This window comes from Rhincodon typus, chromosome 19 (assembly GCF_021869965.1).
Source record: "Rhincodon typus isolate 14 chromosome 19, sRhiTyp1.1, whole genome shotgun sequence".
Classification (NCBI taxonomy): domain Eukaryota; kingdom Metazoa; phylum Chordata; class Chondrichthyes; order Orectolobiformes; family Rhincodontidae; genus Rhincodon; species Rhincodon typus.
In genome coordinates this window covers 321,878-337,668 of record NC_063350.1, presented here as the reverse complement: position 1 = coordinate 337,668, position 15,791 = coordinate 321,878, and the positions used below count along the sequence as shown (strand labels likewise).

The 15,791-nt window shown below is 42.0% G+C and overlaps 1 protein-coding gene across 1 annotated transcript in view; it reads left to right on the top strand.

Moving 5' to 3' along the window:
- LOC109915181 (fer-1-like protein 4) overlaps window positions 1-15,791 on the top strand; it is a 223,800-nt gene that overhangs the window by 46,334 nt on the left and 161,675 nt on the right. Inside the window, exons 13-14 of the mRNA XM_048608493.1 lie at window positions 4,647-5,017; window positions 11,376-11,484. Coding sequence (XP_048464450.1) covers window positions 4,647-5,017; window positions 11,376-11,484 — 480 coding nt within the window. The remainder of the gene's footprint in view (window positions 1-4,646; window positions 5,018-11,375; window positions 11,485-15,791) is intronic.

Genomic DNA, 15,791 nt, shown 5'->3' with positions numbered 1-15,791 from the left:
TTTTAGATCAGTACATGATAGGTTTAAAAAAATGTTGTTCTCAAATTGTTACGTCAAAATTTGGGTGGATAGGTTAAAAGGCGCTTCTGGATGCAATAGCATATTAGCTGCTCAAGGCAAACCCTCTTCATAATATTGTCCATGGGGGTACTAAAGTATACATGGCATCATTAACTGCAAACAGAATATGAAAGTAACTAACACATCCTAGCTGTTACTTTCAAAGTTACGAACTTTAAAATTTCAACTACTGAATGCATTGGTCTTCTCGTGCCATATTAAGAAACAGGATTGTTGCACCAGCAATATCTATTTCAATTGAAGCTCACTTAATGGTAAAGGATTTCTGCAAACTGAGTGCAATATATTTTTAATCATCTCCAACTTATCAGTTCATCATTTCCTGACATTATTCAGGGCTGGCTATGCTGTTTACCTGGATTTTGATAGACTAACAACCCTCAAAAGAAAACAAACAAAAGCATTCTACTTCACCCTAAAAGATCCACAGTACTATAGAATATAATCTGAAAATGAGTGCCCAACCAAAGAACGAGATTTTGAGAGGGCAACAACATTTATTCAAAGATGTTAGGTTTATGTTGGGTCTTAACAGAGGAAAATGAGGAGATTTCAGATCCTGAAGCCTGGGTGACTTGAGGCCCATTGAACCGTTCCCACAGTATGACATGGCTGACTTTCTACTTCAGCTGCATCTTCCTGCATTTTCTCTATATCCCTGATTGCCTTAGTATCCAAAATTCTGTAGATCTATCTTGTACGCCCAGGAGCGTGCAGCAGGCATCAAAGCTATTTTGAAGTGATGACACTGTTGGAATTTGTGGAACATTGCAGTAAGTTGTGTGTGGCAAGATTGCATTCTAGTGTGATGAACATACCTCAGGTCATTTTGCGATGGCTTCTAGAGTATTGTGTGGTGTTGGCTTCATTATTTAAGGAAGTGTTGAAAGCAGTTCAGAGAAGAGATGCAAGACTAGTATGTGGAAGGGGAAGCTTCTCTACATTAGCCATTCAGTCACAGTTGCTTATTGCCCTTGGCTTGGCTTGCCCTGTTGGAAATATGCCGTCTTTGAGAAGGGAGGGGAACAAATTTCGAGGAAGTGGCAAGTGTTTGAGTGAAGCCCCTCCCTGTACAGGGGCACCCTCTCTCTCTATGACTCCAGTCTTCAGTTTGCAAGGAGAGACTGGGAGAAGCTGGGATCATTCTCTTAGGAGTGGAGAAGACTGGGGGCAGGTGGGATTGGATCGAGGTGTTCAGACTCACGAGGGGGATGGTTTTGATTGAGTCAGTGAAGAAGAAAACCTTCCCAGTGTCAGGAGGTTTGGTGGCCAGTGGGGTACATGGGATTTAGGGAAACAGGTTAAAGAACCAGAGGCGGAGACCGGTTGAAGGGAATGGGATAAAGAACCAGAAGGGGAGGTGGGTTGAGGAGAATGGGATAAAGAACCAGAGGGGGAGGTGGGTTGAGAAGAATGGGATAAAGAACTAGAGGGGGAGGTGGGTTGAGGAGAATGGGATAAAGAACCAGAGGGGGAGATGGGTTGAGGAGAATGGGATAAAGAACATTACAACATTTAAAATGCATCTGGACTGGTGTATGAATAGGAAGAGTTTAGAGAGATATGGGCCAAATGCTGGCAAATGGAACTAGATAAGTTCAGAATATCTGGTCAGCATGGACGAATTGGACTGAAGGGTCTGTTTCCGTGCTGTATAACTCACCAGTGTTCTGTACAGTTGTAGTCAAATGCCCTACTTTTGTACTCCATCTTCTTTGCAATAAAGACCAACGTTCTCTTTGCCTTCTCAGTTGCTAGCTGTACCTGCTGTTACTACCCACTTGGGAAAGGGCATTGATTCTCATGCCACACTACACCTGCGGTTGCCACAAATGTTAATGATCTAATCAAAGTGTGCAAAGTCCCTGCTTCACCTGTCAGAAATAAGTTAACAGAAAATACTGACCAATTTCCTGTACTTAACAAGAATTGCTGTTTGATACAAATAAGTAAATTCTAAGTAGACAGAGAAACTGGGAGGAGGAGTAGGCTATTTGGCCCTTCAATCATGACTGATCCTTTATCTCAATGCCATATTCATACTTTCTCTACATACCCCTTGGTGCCTTTAAAATAAAAAAAAATCTTTCTTGAATATATATAGTAACTTGGCCTCCTACAGCCTTCTGTGGTAGAAAATTCCACAGGTTCACTACCCTTTGAGTGAAGAAATCTTTCCTCATCTCAGTCCTATTGGAGCTTGCTCACAGCCAATTAACAGACTATTCAGCTCCTTATGTTAATGAACCCAATCAAATTTTCAAACTATTTCTCAGTGAAGCCAAACTGTCTGATGTGCATTAATGTGTAGCTAGCAGATTCACCACTGGGAAAATTAAAGTTTCTCTTTCTTTGTTTTTTAACCTGTCCTTTTCTGAGATCTACTTGCAATTTTGTTTTTGATTCATTTAGGATATGGGTGTTGCTGGTTAGGACAGTATTTATTGCCCATTCCTTATTGCCCAGAGGGTAGTTAAGAGTCAACCTCATTGCTGTGGGTCTGGAGTCATATGTAGGCCAGACCAGGTAAGAACAGCAGTTTCCTTCTCTAAAGGGTATTAGTGAAGCAGATGGGTTTTTCTGACAAGTGACAATTGTTTCATGATCATCATCAGATCCTTAATTCCAGATTTTTATGAATTGAATTCCACCGTCTGCCATGGTGGGATTTAAACCCATATACCCAGAACAAGCCCTGGCCTCTGGATTAACTGCCTAGCAATAATGCCACTGGGCCATCGACTCCACTAAAGAGCTGCCAGAATTTGTTTATGCCTGCATGACCCCTTCCAATCACTGCTGGCCATCTGACAAAGTCAGCATTTTAAATAATGAGAACAGGTTTTGCTAATGAATTGAACAAATGTAATAATTTTTGGTCTTTCACCAGAAACAAACCTTGCAGTGTCCTGATATTCACAAAGACCCAGCTGTTTCACTAAATCCTGAATAGTTTGAAAGGTATTCTGTGCCGCAACCCCAACTCTGAACTCTGAACCTCCTAACTAAGCATCAAATATAAACAATTATTAAAATAACATTTACAGGGAAACTAGGAGCAGGAGTAGGCTATTTGGCCCTTTGAACCAACCCCGCCATTTAATAGAATCATGGCTGATCCTCTATCTCAATGTCATATTCCCTCTTTCTCCCTTGCTGCCTTTAAGCTCCAAATATTTGACTATCTCCTTCTTGAATATTCTCAGTGCCTTGGCCTCCATAGCCTTCCATGATAGAGAATTCCACAGGTTCACTTCCCTTTGAATGAAGAAATGTTTCCTCATCTCAGTCCTAAATGGTCTATCCAATACCAGGTTAACATCACCAATCAGGGAACTCATATTCTATGACGTCCACCTGGCTGACCTTGTTCCAATCACTACTTGCAGTGCTGAATTTCTTTTCAAGTTCCAAACCTGCAATTTTGTAAAATTCAAACTGTGGAACTCTTTCCTAACTTCACAGAATCTGTGAAAAGCTTTACATTATCTAATGGCCTCTCTAATTTTTTTCCTCTTTACTCCTGTACTTTACAACCTTTTAAAAATTTTGTTCATGGGATGCAGGTGCCATTGGCTATGCCAACACTTACCGCTTGTCCCTAGTTACCCAGAGGGCTGTTAAGAGTCAACCACATTGCAGTGGGTCTGGAGTCTCATGTAGGCCAGACTGGGTAAGGTTGGCAGATTTCCTTCCCTAAAAGACATCAGTGAACCGGATGGATTTTTACAACAATGGCTACATGGTCACCATTGGACAAACTTTTTATTCCTGATTTTTATTGAATTCAAATTTCTCTGTCTACCACGATGGGATTCATACCCATGTCCCCAGAAAGTAGCTTGGGAATTCAGGATTACAATTCCTCTGACATCCACACTACACCTCTGTCTCCCAGATGGTGTTTTCACTTCATTCAAAAGAAGGACATCCGTGTTCCCTCTCTGATACAATCTCATTTGCTCAGTAGTATTGTCACATTCTGTTGTTGATGTTATCGCATTCCATCAATGACAGCATCACATTCTATCATTGACACCATCATGTTCTTTCACTAACACCATTGCATTCCCTCATTGAAATTACAACATTCTCAAACTGACACCATCATATTCCCAAATTGACACCATTGTATAAAAACCAAAAAAACTGCGGATGCTGCAAATCAGGAACAAAAACAGAAGTTGCTGGAAAAGCTCAGCAGGTCTGGCAGCATCTGTGAAGAAAAACTTCCCTGACTGACACAACAGCATTCACTTACTGACACCAGTGCGTTTCCCCCACAGAAAACATTGCATTCCCTCTTGAGAAGCTCAGTATTACAGACTCACTCCTTGCCCAGCTCCCCACAATCTTATCACTGCAAACATCAATGATGCCCCTCAGCTACTTTTGGTTCATAAAGGGGTCCCTGGACTCCTAACTGTGTTTTTCTCTCCAAGATGCTGCCCAACCTGCTGAGTTTCTCCAGCACTTTCTGTTTTTTGTTTTAACCTTGCCTCACTTTGACTTTACCTTACTTGCTGCAAACCTAATTCCTGTTTACCTTTGTTGATATTTTTCAGCTGGATTCCACCCTACCTTTGGCCCAGCGTGGATGTACCTCTATGGCTCGCCTCAGAACTCAGTGCTAATGGATGCTCACAAGGACTTGAATGAGGGCCTGAGAGATGGGATATTTTATAGAGGCCGAATACTTATTGCAGTGACAATGGAGGTTTACAGCTCAATTTCAGCAATTCACAGCACAAAAGACAAAAGTGCAAAGAGTGCTTTGAGCAAATTCAAGCTAAAAACAAAAAGCAAGAAATCAATATCCAAGTCTAAGCTTAAAGAGGAGAGCAGCAGCCAAAATGAAGGTGAAGGTGGTGCAAATCCCCAAGAACAGCCCAGTACAGTGGAGGTAGAGGTTGAAGAAATCCATCCAGTCCCTGAGGTCAGTTTCAGGGCGACTTTGACATACGCTCTGCATTACATACACAGCTCTTATTCGTTGGGCCATTTCTTTTACCAATTACCATTGGTGATGTAGTAGAATTCAAGAATGTTCAGAGATGGGAAATGACTCTTATGCCAATCAAGCTGCCTACTTTTCCATAAAATAACTAATTGTCCTAGCTCTTTGAGATCTATTATGCAGGCTTGAGGTCAGGTGTTACTAAGATACAGCTGTTTTATATAAATTCAACTTCTAGTTCTGAGCTTCCCCACCCGACCCTGTAGTCTCCCTAACTTCCCTCCCATTGAAGTTCCACCTCAGTGCCCCATGATGGTCTAACATTGATGACTTGGAACAGGGATAGAAGGCTCTATAGCCAAATTTGCAGATAACACAAAAATAGGCGGGATGGTAAATTGCAATGAGGAAATAAGAACTTTAAAATGGATTTAGATAGGTTAGGATAGTGGGCCAAAATGTGGCAGATGGAGTTTAACATGGATAAGTGTGAGGTCATGCATTTTGGTCAGAAAAATGGGAAGGCAATCTATTATCTAAATGGGGAGAGACTTCGGGGTGCTCCAGTGCAGAGGGATCTGGGTGTCCTCGTTCATGAGTCACAGAAAACTAACATGCAGGTACAGCAGAAAATAAAGAAAGTGAATGAAATGTTGGCTTTTATACCTAAAGGAATAGAATATAAAGGTAAGGAAGTATTAGTGTAACTATACAAGGCACTGGTGAGACTGCACCTGAAGTATTGTGCACAGTTGTGGTCCCCATATTTGAGTAAAGGTGTAGTGGCATTGGATGCAGTTTAGAGGAGGTTCACTGATTGATCTCAGAGATGAGGGGTTTCTCATATGAAGAGAGTTTGGACAGTTTAGACCTATACTCTCTGGAATTTAGATGAACGAGGAGAGACGATGGCCTAGTGGTATTATCACTGGACTGTTAATCCAGAGACCCAGATAATGTTCTGGGGACCTGGGGTTGAATGGCAGATGGTGGAATTTGAATTCAATAAAAATATCTGCAATTGAGAGTCTAATGATGACCATGAATCCATTGTCGATTGTTGGAAAAACCCATCTGGTTCACTAATGTCCTTCAGGGAAGGAAACTGCCATCTTTACCTGGTCTGGCCACATGTGACTCCAGACCCACAGCAATGTCCTTAACTCTGAACTGCCCTCTGGGCAATTAGGGATGGGCAATAAATGCTGCCTAACCAGTGATGCCCTTGTCCTGTTAATGAATGAATAAAAAAAAGATCAAATTGAGGTATTCAAGAAGATAAAAGTGTAGATAAAATAGATGTGGAGCGAGTGCTTCCTCTTGTGGGGCATTCTAGGATGAGAGGTCATAATCTTGGGATAAGGAGTAGCAAATTTAAAACAGAATTGAGCAGAAACTACTTCTCCCAAAGGGTTGTGAATCTGTGGAATTTGCTATCCCAAGTGCAGTGGATGCTGGGACAGTGAGTAAATTTAAGGAGGAGTTAGACAGATTTTTACTTGATAGTGGGTTGAAGAGTTATGGGGAGAAGACAGGAAAATGGGGGTAAGGAACATATCAGCCATGATCGAATGGCAGAGCAGATGGACTGAATGGCCTAATTCTTCCCCTACACCTTATGAAGATGTCCCTCAGCCCTTTATCCAAGCTAAAGGATGATGGTGGTGTAGCCCTACTGTTACTGGAAGAACATAATCAGCTAAATCCCTGGGGGCATGCTTCAAAGCCAACAACTGGTTGAATTTAAGCTCATTAATTCAAAAAGATCCTGAATTGTCAGTAACAGTGAGCTGAATTGTCATAAAGACCTAATCTGATTCACCATTGTCCTTTAGGAAAGGAAATCTGCTACTCTTACCCATATGTGATTCCAGACCCATTGTAATGTGATTGATTCATACCAACTGATTGGGTCAGTTAGCAATAGATAATAAAGTTGATTCTAGCAGCAACTAGCAGAATGAATAAAAGGAAATTCCCTCTTTGACCCATTCACTACATTGGGTTGACTTTAGCAATATGCAGGTTCTAAGCCTGTGTACACGGGGTTGAGATCCTTATGAGGATCTGAGGGTCACTGGACCCGAAACGTTAACTCCATTTTCTCCTCCACAGATGCTGCCAGACCTGCTGAGCTTTTCCAGCAACTTTGCTTTGGTTCCTGATTTACAGCATCCGCAGTTCTTTTGGTTTTTATTGAGATCCTTATTGTCTACTTTTACATTTCCCTCAGTGAAGGAGAGGGTCTAGGCTCATGAGGCAGGACGCCAATGAAAGGCTGTGCAGCAATGTCCAACTGCCAGCTCCATTACAGAATGGGCCCGCTGCAGCAGAAGGGTAGTTGTGAGGGCATCTGAAAATAGAGGCATGCTCAGAAATCTGATGACAGTTGGAAATGAAAGAAAGGAGAGAGTGAGGTAAAAGGGTCTTTTTCAGGATGGCAGCTGGTGACTAGGGGAGTTCCACAGGGATCAGTGTTGTGACCACAGCTATTCATGTTATATATTAATGATCTGGATGAATGAACTTAGGGCATTGTTGCTAAGTTTGTAGATGTTACAAAGATAGATGGAGGGATAGGTGGTGTTGAGGAAATGGTGAGGCTGCTAGGAGAGTGTGCAGAGAAATGGCAGATGGAATAAACTGGGGGGGACGTGTGAGGTTGTATGTTTTGGTAGGAAAAATAGAGGTGTAGACTATTTTCCAAACAGCAAAAGGCTTTGGAAATCTGATGCACAAAGGGACTTGGAACTCCTAGTTCAGGATTCTCTTAAGGTTAACATGCAGGTTCAGATGGCAGTTCAGAAGGGAAATGCAATGTTAATATTTGTTTCAAGAGGGCTAGAAAAGAGCAGAGATATACTGCTGATGCCATGTAAGGCTGTGGACAGACTGCATTTGGAATATTGAGAGCAGTTTTGAGCCTCAAATCTAAGGAAGGATGTATTGGCATTGAAGGGGGTCCAGAGAAAGTTTACAAGAATGATCCCAGGGATGCAGGTCTTGTCATATGATGAGCAGTTGAGGACTCTGGCTCTTTACCTGATGGGGTTTAGAAGGATGAGGGGATCTGATTGAAACTTACAGAATACTGGGAGGCCTGGATCGAGTGGATGTGGAAAAGATGTTTCCGCAGTAGGAGTGGATGTGGAAAAGATGTTTCCACTAGTAGGAGAGACTAGGATCTGAGGATACAGCCTCAGAGTGAAGGAATGACTCTTTAGATTTGAGATGAGAAGGAATTTCTTTAGTGAGAGGATTGTGAATCTGTGGAACACATTGCCATATCCTCAAGTAACTCCAGTGAATCTGTCAAGCCTGACTTGCCTTTTGTGAAACCATGCTGACACTAGTGAATTGAGCTTTGTTTTTCCAAATGTTCAGTTATCTTCTCCTTTGTGATTGACTCCAGCAATTTCCCCAATACAGAGGTCAAACTAGCTGGTCTATTGTTTCCCAGTTTTTGGCTGGCGGCAGTGGAATAGGTGGCATCTGGGCTGCTGTGCCTGGGCTTGTCTTCTTCATCCTCTTTTTCTTTTTCTATTCCTTTTTTCCCCTTATTCTTTTCTCAGCTTTATTTCGTTTTCACTGAAACTTACCTGATAAAGTGAGCTCTTCGGTAGGAAGGTGGCTTTGATGGGTTTCAGCGCAGCAATGGCATCTTCAGAGGCCTCATGGCTATAGAGTCAGCCAACCTGTAAAACCTGGAGCAAGACTCTTCCTTCTGTGTGGAGTGGGACTCTGGGGGTGGCATGGCATGGGCTGATGTAGCCTGGAGCGAGACTCTGGTCGTGGCATGGCATGGGCTGGTGTAGCCTGGAGCGAGACTCTGGTGGTGGCATGGCATGGGCTGGTGTAGCCTGGAGCGAGACTCTGGTGGTGGCATGGCATGGGCTGGTGTAACCCGGAGCGAGATTCTGATGGCAGTATGGCATGGGCTGGTGTAACTCGGAGCGAGATTCTGATGGCAGTATGGCATGGGCTGGTGCAGCTCACAGCGAGACTCTGGTGGCAGTATGGCATGGGCTGGTGTAACCTGGAGCGAGACTCTGATGGCAGTATGGCATGGGCTGGTGCAGCTCGGAGCGAGACTCTGATGGCAGTATGACATGGGCTGGTGTAACCCCAAGCGAGACTCTGATGGCAGTACGGCATGGGCTGGTGAAGCCTGAAGTAGGACTGTAGCAGCAGAGAATGAAAAGTTGGACTTTTTCAGTTATCTTTCTTTATTTCTTTAAATTTCATTTTAAGTTAAAGAGAATGGCACTGACGCATGGCGACAGTACACATTTTTCACTATATTTTATAGTGAATACACACGACAATAAATGATTTAATTCAATTCAATTTAATGAATAAGGATATCCCATTAACATGTTTCTAATCCACTGGTATCTTTCCAGAATCCAGAGAATTTTGGAAAATCATAATAAGGCATCCACTATCTCTGCTGCCACCTCCTTTAATACTCTAGGGTGCAGGCCGTTAGGCTCCAGGGACTTATCTGCCTTTAATCCCATCACTTTACTTAATACCTTCTCCTTAGTTATTGTAAACACACCAAGTTCTTCTCTAGTGACTGCAGTTTTTGGAAACAGATTTGGGAAGGCCTTGCTGCAGATTGACACAGACTGCTTCAGTAACTGAACAGTTCCAAATGGTACTAAACATTGTGCAATCATCAGCAAAAAACCCCACTTCTGACCTGATGATGGAAGAAAGGTCATTGATGAAGCAGTTGAAGATGGTCGGATCTGGGACACTACCCTAAGGAACTCCTGCAGATAAGTCCTTGGGCTGAGATGACTGACAACAACAACCACAACAATCTTCCTATGTGTCAGGTTTGACTCCAACCAGCAGAGAGCTTTTCCCCTGATACCCATTGACTGCAGTATTTTTTTTTCCAGTGCTCCTTGATGCCATACTTAGTCTAATGTGGCCTTACTTTAGAAAAAGCTCCCTGACACAGAAGCAGGCTAATTCAAATATGTTCAAGTCTTGAACCTATTCCTTTTGTTCACAGCCTCGGGTGTCTATGAATGAACTTATGTCATTTCTAATAAGCCATGTTGCAAGCTTGACTGATTGTCTCAAAGTGATTGCGATGGAGGCTGTTAGCACATCCAGGATTATTCAGCAAATGCTGCCCAATTGTGGAATCATATCTCTTGGGTGAAGTCTTATGTTTCGTAAAGTGCAGGCTTATTGAGTATGGTCTGTATTCTGTGTATTTTGACAAAATATGCTGTTTGATTTGATAAACTAATCATTGTGACATACAGCCAATGTACCAGGGATTGGATCAGCACTGAAATTCCTACAAAATGTTGCTCAATTGTGGGGAAGGCAAAATGACTTATTTGGTAGTAACCTTTTAGCAGAAAATGCCACTTGTGTAGTTAATGAAGAGGAGAAGCATAAAACAGTTTGCTTAGCTTGTTTAAATCTTTGAGATAAGTTGTCTTTCCAGAATAATTTGAATGGGACTTGGCATTTTTCAGAACCAAGATTTGGGTCTTTGGCATAATACAGTGAATAATGACCTGATCACAAGAGCCACTGTCCTGCAGGATAGAGTTGAGGTGCTTGGTTTTTCTGCATCAAGTTTATTAGGTACACAAATGAATGAGCCTTGGACCTTTATCAATCCCAACATGCATAGTGACCAGTGAAAGTGAGTTTGCAGTACACAGTCATGAAGAATCCATTAGCACATTTCTTAATGAGCACATTGAGGAAAGTGAGTGCAATAGATTGCTTCATCTCAAAAGTGAACTTGTGTTCAGGATAAAGACCAAATATACTCTGTTCAAATTTCAATGCCCATTGAAGTAATTCCACAGAGTCCTGTACTCTGTCACCAAGTCACCCTCTATTAGCACATGCACAGTACTTGACACTGGTCTGGCTTCCTCAGAGCCAGCTCTGAGTGAGCAGAACTGCTGATACTCCTGTTTATATCTGTCAGCCAGGGTTCCCTGATTGGACCAGATTAACAACCCCAATCAGGGAACTCTATGAGGTCTACCTGGCTGACCTTGTTACAATCACTACACCCATCACTAATAATGATTAAGTCAGGCAACTGCTGCAGGATATAATTGCAAACCATTCATCTAGCCCTCCATCTGGTAGATTGAAAACAAAAATGGAAAATTAATCTACTTTACTTGATCCTCATGAACTTTACCTGATAACAATAGCACTGGAAGAATAGCATCCTATTGTGTGGTACTACCGCCAAGGTGGCTTGAGTAGATCTAGCAGCCTGAAATTTTAAGAAGGATGTTAGTAATGACAACTTTGAAATTCATTGTTTATTTTTTCTGTTCAGTCTCTTGCAGGTGAGAAGGAGGAATTCCTGCTGTTTGCTTCATTTTTTGAGGCAACCATGATTGACACTTCAGTGGGGTCACACCCTGTCACGTTTGAAGTGTCCATAGGTAAGAACTTGCCTTCATTGATGTTTTGAATGAAATTGCAGCTGTAAATGTAGGAAGAGCTAGTATTTTGGTCAAACCCTTCATTATCTGTGTATAGACACGCTGGGCAACGATATTGTGGATCTCACCATTATTTCATGGTAAAGTAATATCATCGGGACAAAAGAGGATAAAAGGTTTCTCTCCTTTCATAAGTAGGATGAGGTTTGGTAACAGCTTTGTTCTGAAGACAATACTTCCGTGCAAGGACGATGATGACAGGGAGAGAGAGAGAGAGAAAATCACTGTTTTGATTGGAGTACTATTCCAATTTCACAAACCACTTGGAAACTATTTCTCCTGGAACTTAACATTGTTCTTCTTTCTTCCCTGAGCTTTATCCCTTTCAGGATTCAAATTTTTTCAATTTTCTTCAAAATCTACAGTGATCTCAACTTTAAGCACTCCCTGTGGTGAGGGAGATTTACCAGGATGTTAGCCAGGATAAGGGACTTCAGTCATGAGGAGAAATTAGAGAAGTTGGGATTGTTCTCCTTGAAACAGAGAAAATTATAGATGCCATATAGTCATACAGCATAGAAACAGGCCCTTTGGCCTACCAAGTCTTTGCTGACCAACAAACACCAAACTACACTAACCCTTTTCTGATGAAGGGTCTAGGCCCGAAACGTCAGCCTCTCTGCTCCTATGATGCTGCTTGGCCTGCTGTGTTCATCCAGCCCTGCATCTTGTTGTCTCTACCAAACTACACTAATTCCTTTTACCCACACTTGGTCAATAGCCTACTATGCTGGCACATGCAACTTGATTAATTTGGGATATCTGGAATAACTCTTTGACTGCATGACTCTATGCCTTTTAATTGCTCATTCAGATGCTTCTTAAATGCTGCCAGAGCACTGGCCTCCACCACCCTCTCAGGCAACATGTTCCTTTCCTACCACCCGCTGGGTGAAAAATCTTTTTCTCAGATCTCCCCTAAACCGCTGCTCCTCACCTTAATCCTATTCCCTCTAGTCTTAGACTCATCTGCCATGGGGAGGAGCTTCTCACAATCTACCCTGCCTAGGCATCTCATACCTTTGTATACCTCCATCATAAGAAATAGAAGCGGAGTAGACCATATGGCCTGTTAAGCCTGCTCCATCATTCAATAAGATCATGGCTGATCATTTCGTGCACTCAGCTCCACTGACCCACTGCTCACAATAGCCCTTAATTTCCTTACAGTTCAAAAAATCTATCTTTGCTTTAAAAGCATTCAAAGAGTTAGTCTCAACTGCTTCACTGGGCAGGGAATTCCAAGATTCACAACCCTGTGGGTGAAGAAGTTCCTCCTGACCTCAGTCCTAAATCTGCTCCCCCTGATTTTGAGGCTATGCCACCTAGTTCTCATTTCACCTGCCAGTAGAAACAACTTTCCTGATTCTATCTTATCTTATTAATCAGATCCCTCCTAAGTGTTGTCTGCTCCATGGAAAATAAATGCAGCCTATCAGGTCTCTCCACATAATTGAGACTTTTCATCCCAGGCAACATCCTGGTGAATCTCCCCTGCACCCTCTCCAGTGCAATGACTTACATCTGATAGTGTAAGACCAGAACTGCACATTGTATTCCATCTGTGGCCTGACTAATATTTTACAAAATTATAACAAGACTTCCTTGCTCCTATATTCTACACCCTGGCTAATGAAGGCAAGCATCCTGAATGCCTTCTTCACCACCCTGTCCACCTGTGCTGACACCTTCGGGCATCTATGGACTTATACACCAAGGTCCCTTTGTTTTTCAGTACTCCCTAGGGACCTACCATTCACTGTGTCTATCCTTCCCTTATTAGACCTCCCAAAATGCATCACCTCACAATTATCGAGTTTAAATTCCATCTGCCAATGCTCTGCCCAATTTACCAACCGATCAGTATCAGAATATAGCCTGAAACCTTCCACCTCACTATCAACAACATCAATTTTCATGTCATCTACAAACTTACAAATTATATCCTCTACATTCACATCCAAGTTGGAATGTACATAAAAAACAGCGAGGTCCCAGCTCCGATCTCTGTGATACACCACTGGCTTCCAATCACAAAAACAAACATCCACCATCATGCTTTACCTCTTATTGAGAGTCAGTTTTGGATCCAGTTTGCCAACTTGTCTTGGATCCCATGGGTTCTTGTCTTTTGGACCAGCCTTCCATATGAAACCTTTCCAACGAGGGCTCAGTCACTGAAGATGTTCAAAATGGAGATCAATAGACTTCTTAAAAAAACAAAAGAACAGTGGATGCTGGAAATGTGGTGATCTGGGACTAAGCACAGCTGCACTTTTAAAGTGTCAGTACAGGGTCAAATGGCCTGTTTTGAAGCTCTGAAGTGTCTCAGGATAATTATTGTGCAATTGTACATGACAATAATTCCTATACCTAATGCCACATGCCACTTCCTCATTTACATCTTCAGAGGGTCTAGGCCCGAAACGTCAGCCTACCTGCTCCTCTGATGCTGCTTGGCCTGCTGTGTTCATTCAGCTCTACACCTTGTTATCTCAGATTCTCCAGCACCTGCAGTTCCTACTATCTCTGTTTTGTAGAATCTTTTCCGTGAAGTTTACAATGGAACAGCATCAAATAAAATAAACAAGCTTTATAATTTCAAAATGCCTCAAGCAATTTGAGTGTGTGAGTACAGGAGTACCAAGTGGCCATCTCAGCCTTTTCTGGAGACTTCCACTATTATAGATGCAGGCCTTCAGCCAATTTGATTCACTCCACATGACATCACTGAGCACATTGGATACAGGAACCACTTCAAGTCCTGATAATATTCCAGCATAGCACTGAAATCTTGTGCTCTGGAACTAGCTACTTCTCTTGTTCAGCTGTTCCACTACAGTTACAAAGCTTGCACCTACCCGAAAATGTTTTCATTAAAATTAGGAGTTGTCCATTATGGCCAATTACCACCTATCATCTACTGTCATTTATCAGCAAAGTGATGCGGTTCTATCAGATGGCACTTTACTCAACAATAATCTGCTCATCAATCCTCCTTCGTTTCCACCAGGCCCAATCACCTCCAGAACTACTTGTAGCCTTGATCCAAATATGGACAAAAGAGTTAAACTCTGACTTGAGAATGATTGTCTTTGACAACAAAGTAACATTTAATCAAGTGTAGCATCAAAGAGCCCTGAGTCAATTCTGCTGGTTGGAGTCCTATCTGGCATGTAGGAAGATGGTTGTGGGTGTTGGACATCATTCATCTCTGCACGAGTTCCCCGGGGTGGTGTTGTGGGCCTAACAATTTTCAGTTGCTTCGTCAATGACCTTCCCTCCATCATAACGTCAGAAAAGTTCATTGATAATTGCTCAATATTCATTTTCATTACTGACCCATAGTGGCAGCCTTGCATACAATCTACAAGAAACCTTCTTCAACAGCAACTTTTAAACCTGCACACTCAATCACATTGTGATAGGAATTAGAGCGCAATTTCTTTTTTCAAGGGCTTCTTTTGAGTTTTACTGGAGGCCACTTTTTGATCTTTGGGCACAACATTTGGGTTTTCAGGGGCTAATTTTTTAGTCTCACTAACTCTTTCGTTTGGTAATGCTGTCACAAAGTAACAATATCTCTGCTTGTGCTGGAGAATTTGGACTTGCAGAAACAGATTTTAAAACTTCAGCAATATCCCCCAAAAATCATCATCATGCCATTAAACTTAAAACCACAAGCCACAAAACACAAGGAAAGCATCAGTTTTGTAGGGATGACAATATTTAATCTGGCACAATACAATAAGCGTAAGTTAGTAACGAATATTTTTATTGAACAGACTGATATGCACAAAAAGTCATGACCCTAAAGCCTTTCTGCTGACTGGAGGCGTCACAGCCAAACCGTTGTATGTTTCTCTTAAAGCCAATCACTCAATTAATTCATAACACGGGAGATGCTTCGAGATGTGACAACACATTCATATAAATCTTTACTAAATAAAACTTCAACGTTATATTAAACACTTGACTCAGTGTTCATATTCATAGTTCCTGAATCCTGTAGTTTTAATCTAGAGATTCCACATTAATTTACGAGGAATTTGTCACCCAAACTTTCCTGTTTCCAGTTGGCTAAGTATTTCTTTCCTGAAAAATTTAAAATTGTTTTCTCCCCATGGGAACAACTGTTTCCCTTTCAGATCCTCCCAACCTTTGAAAACTCTCTATCCCTACTGTAGCCCGTCATTCCCCTTTGCAGCTGTTCTCCCTAACTTTACATGTTTCTCTCCCATTTTATA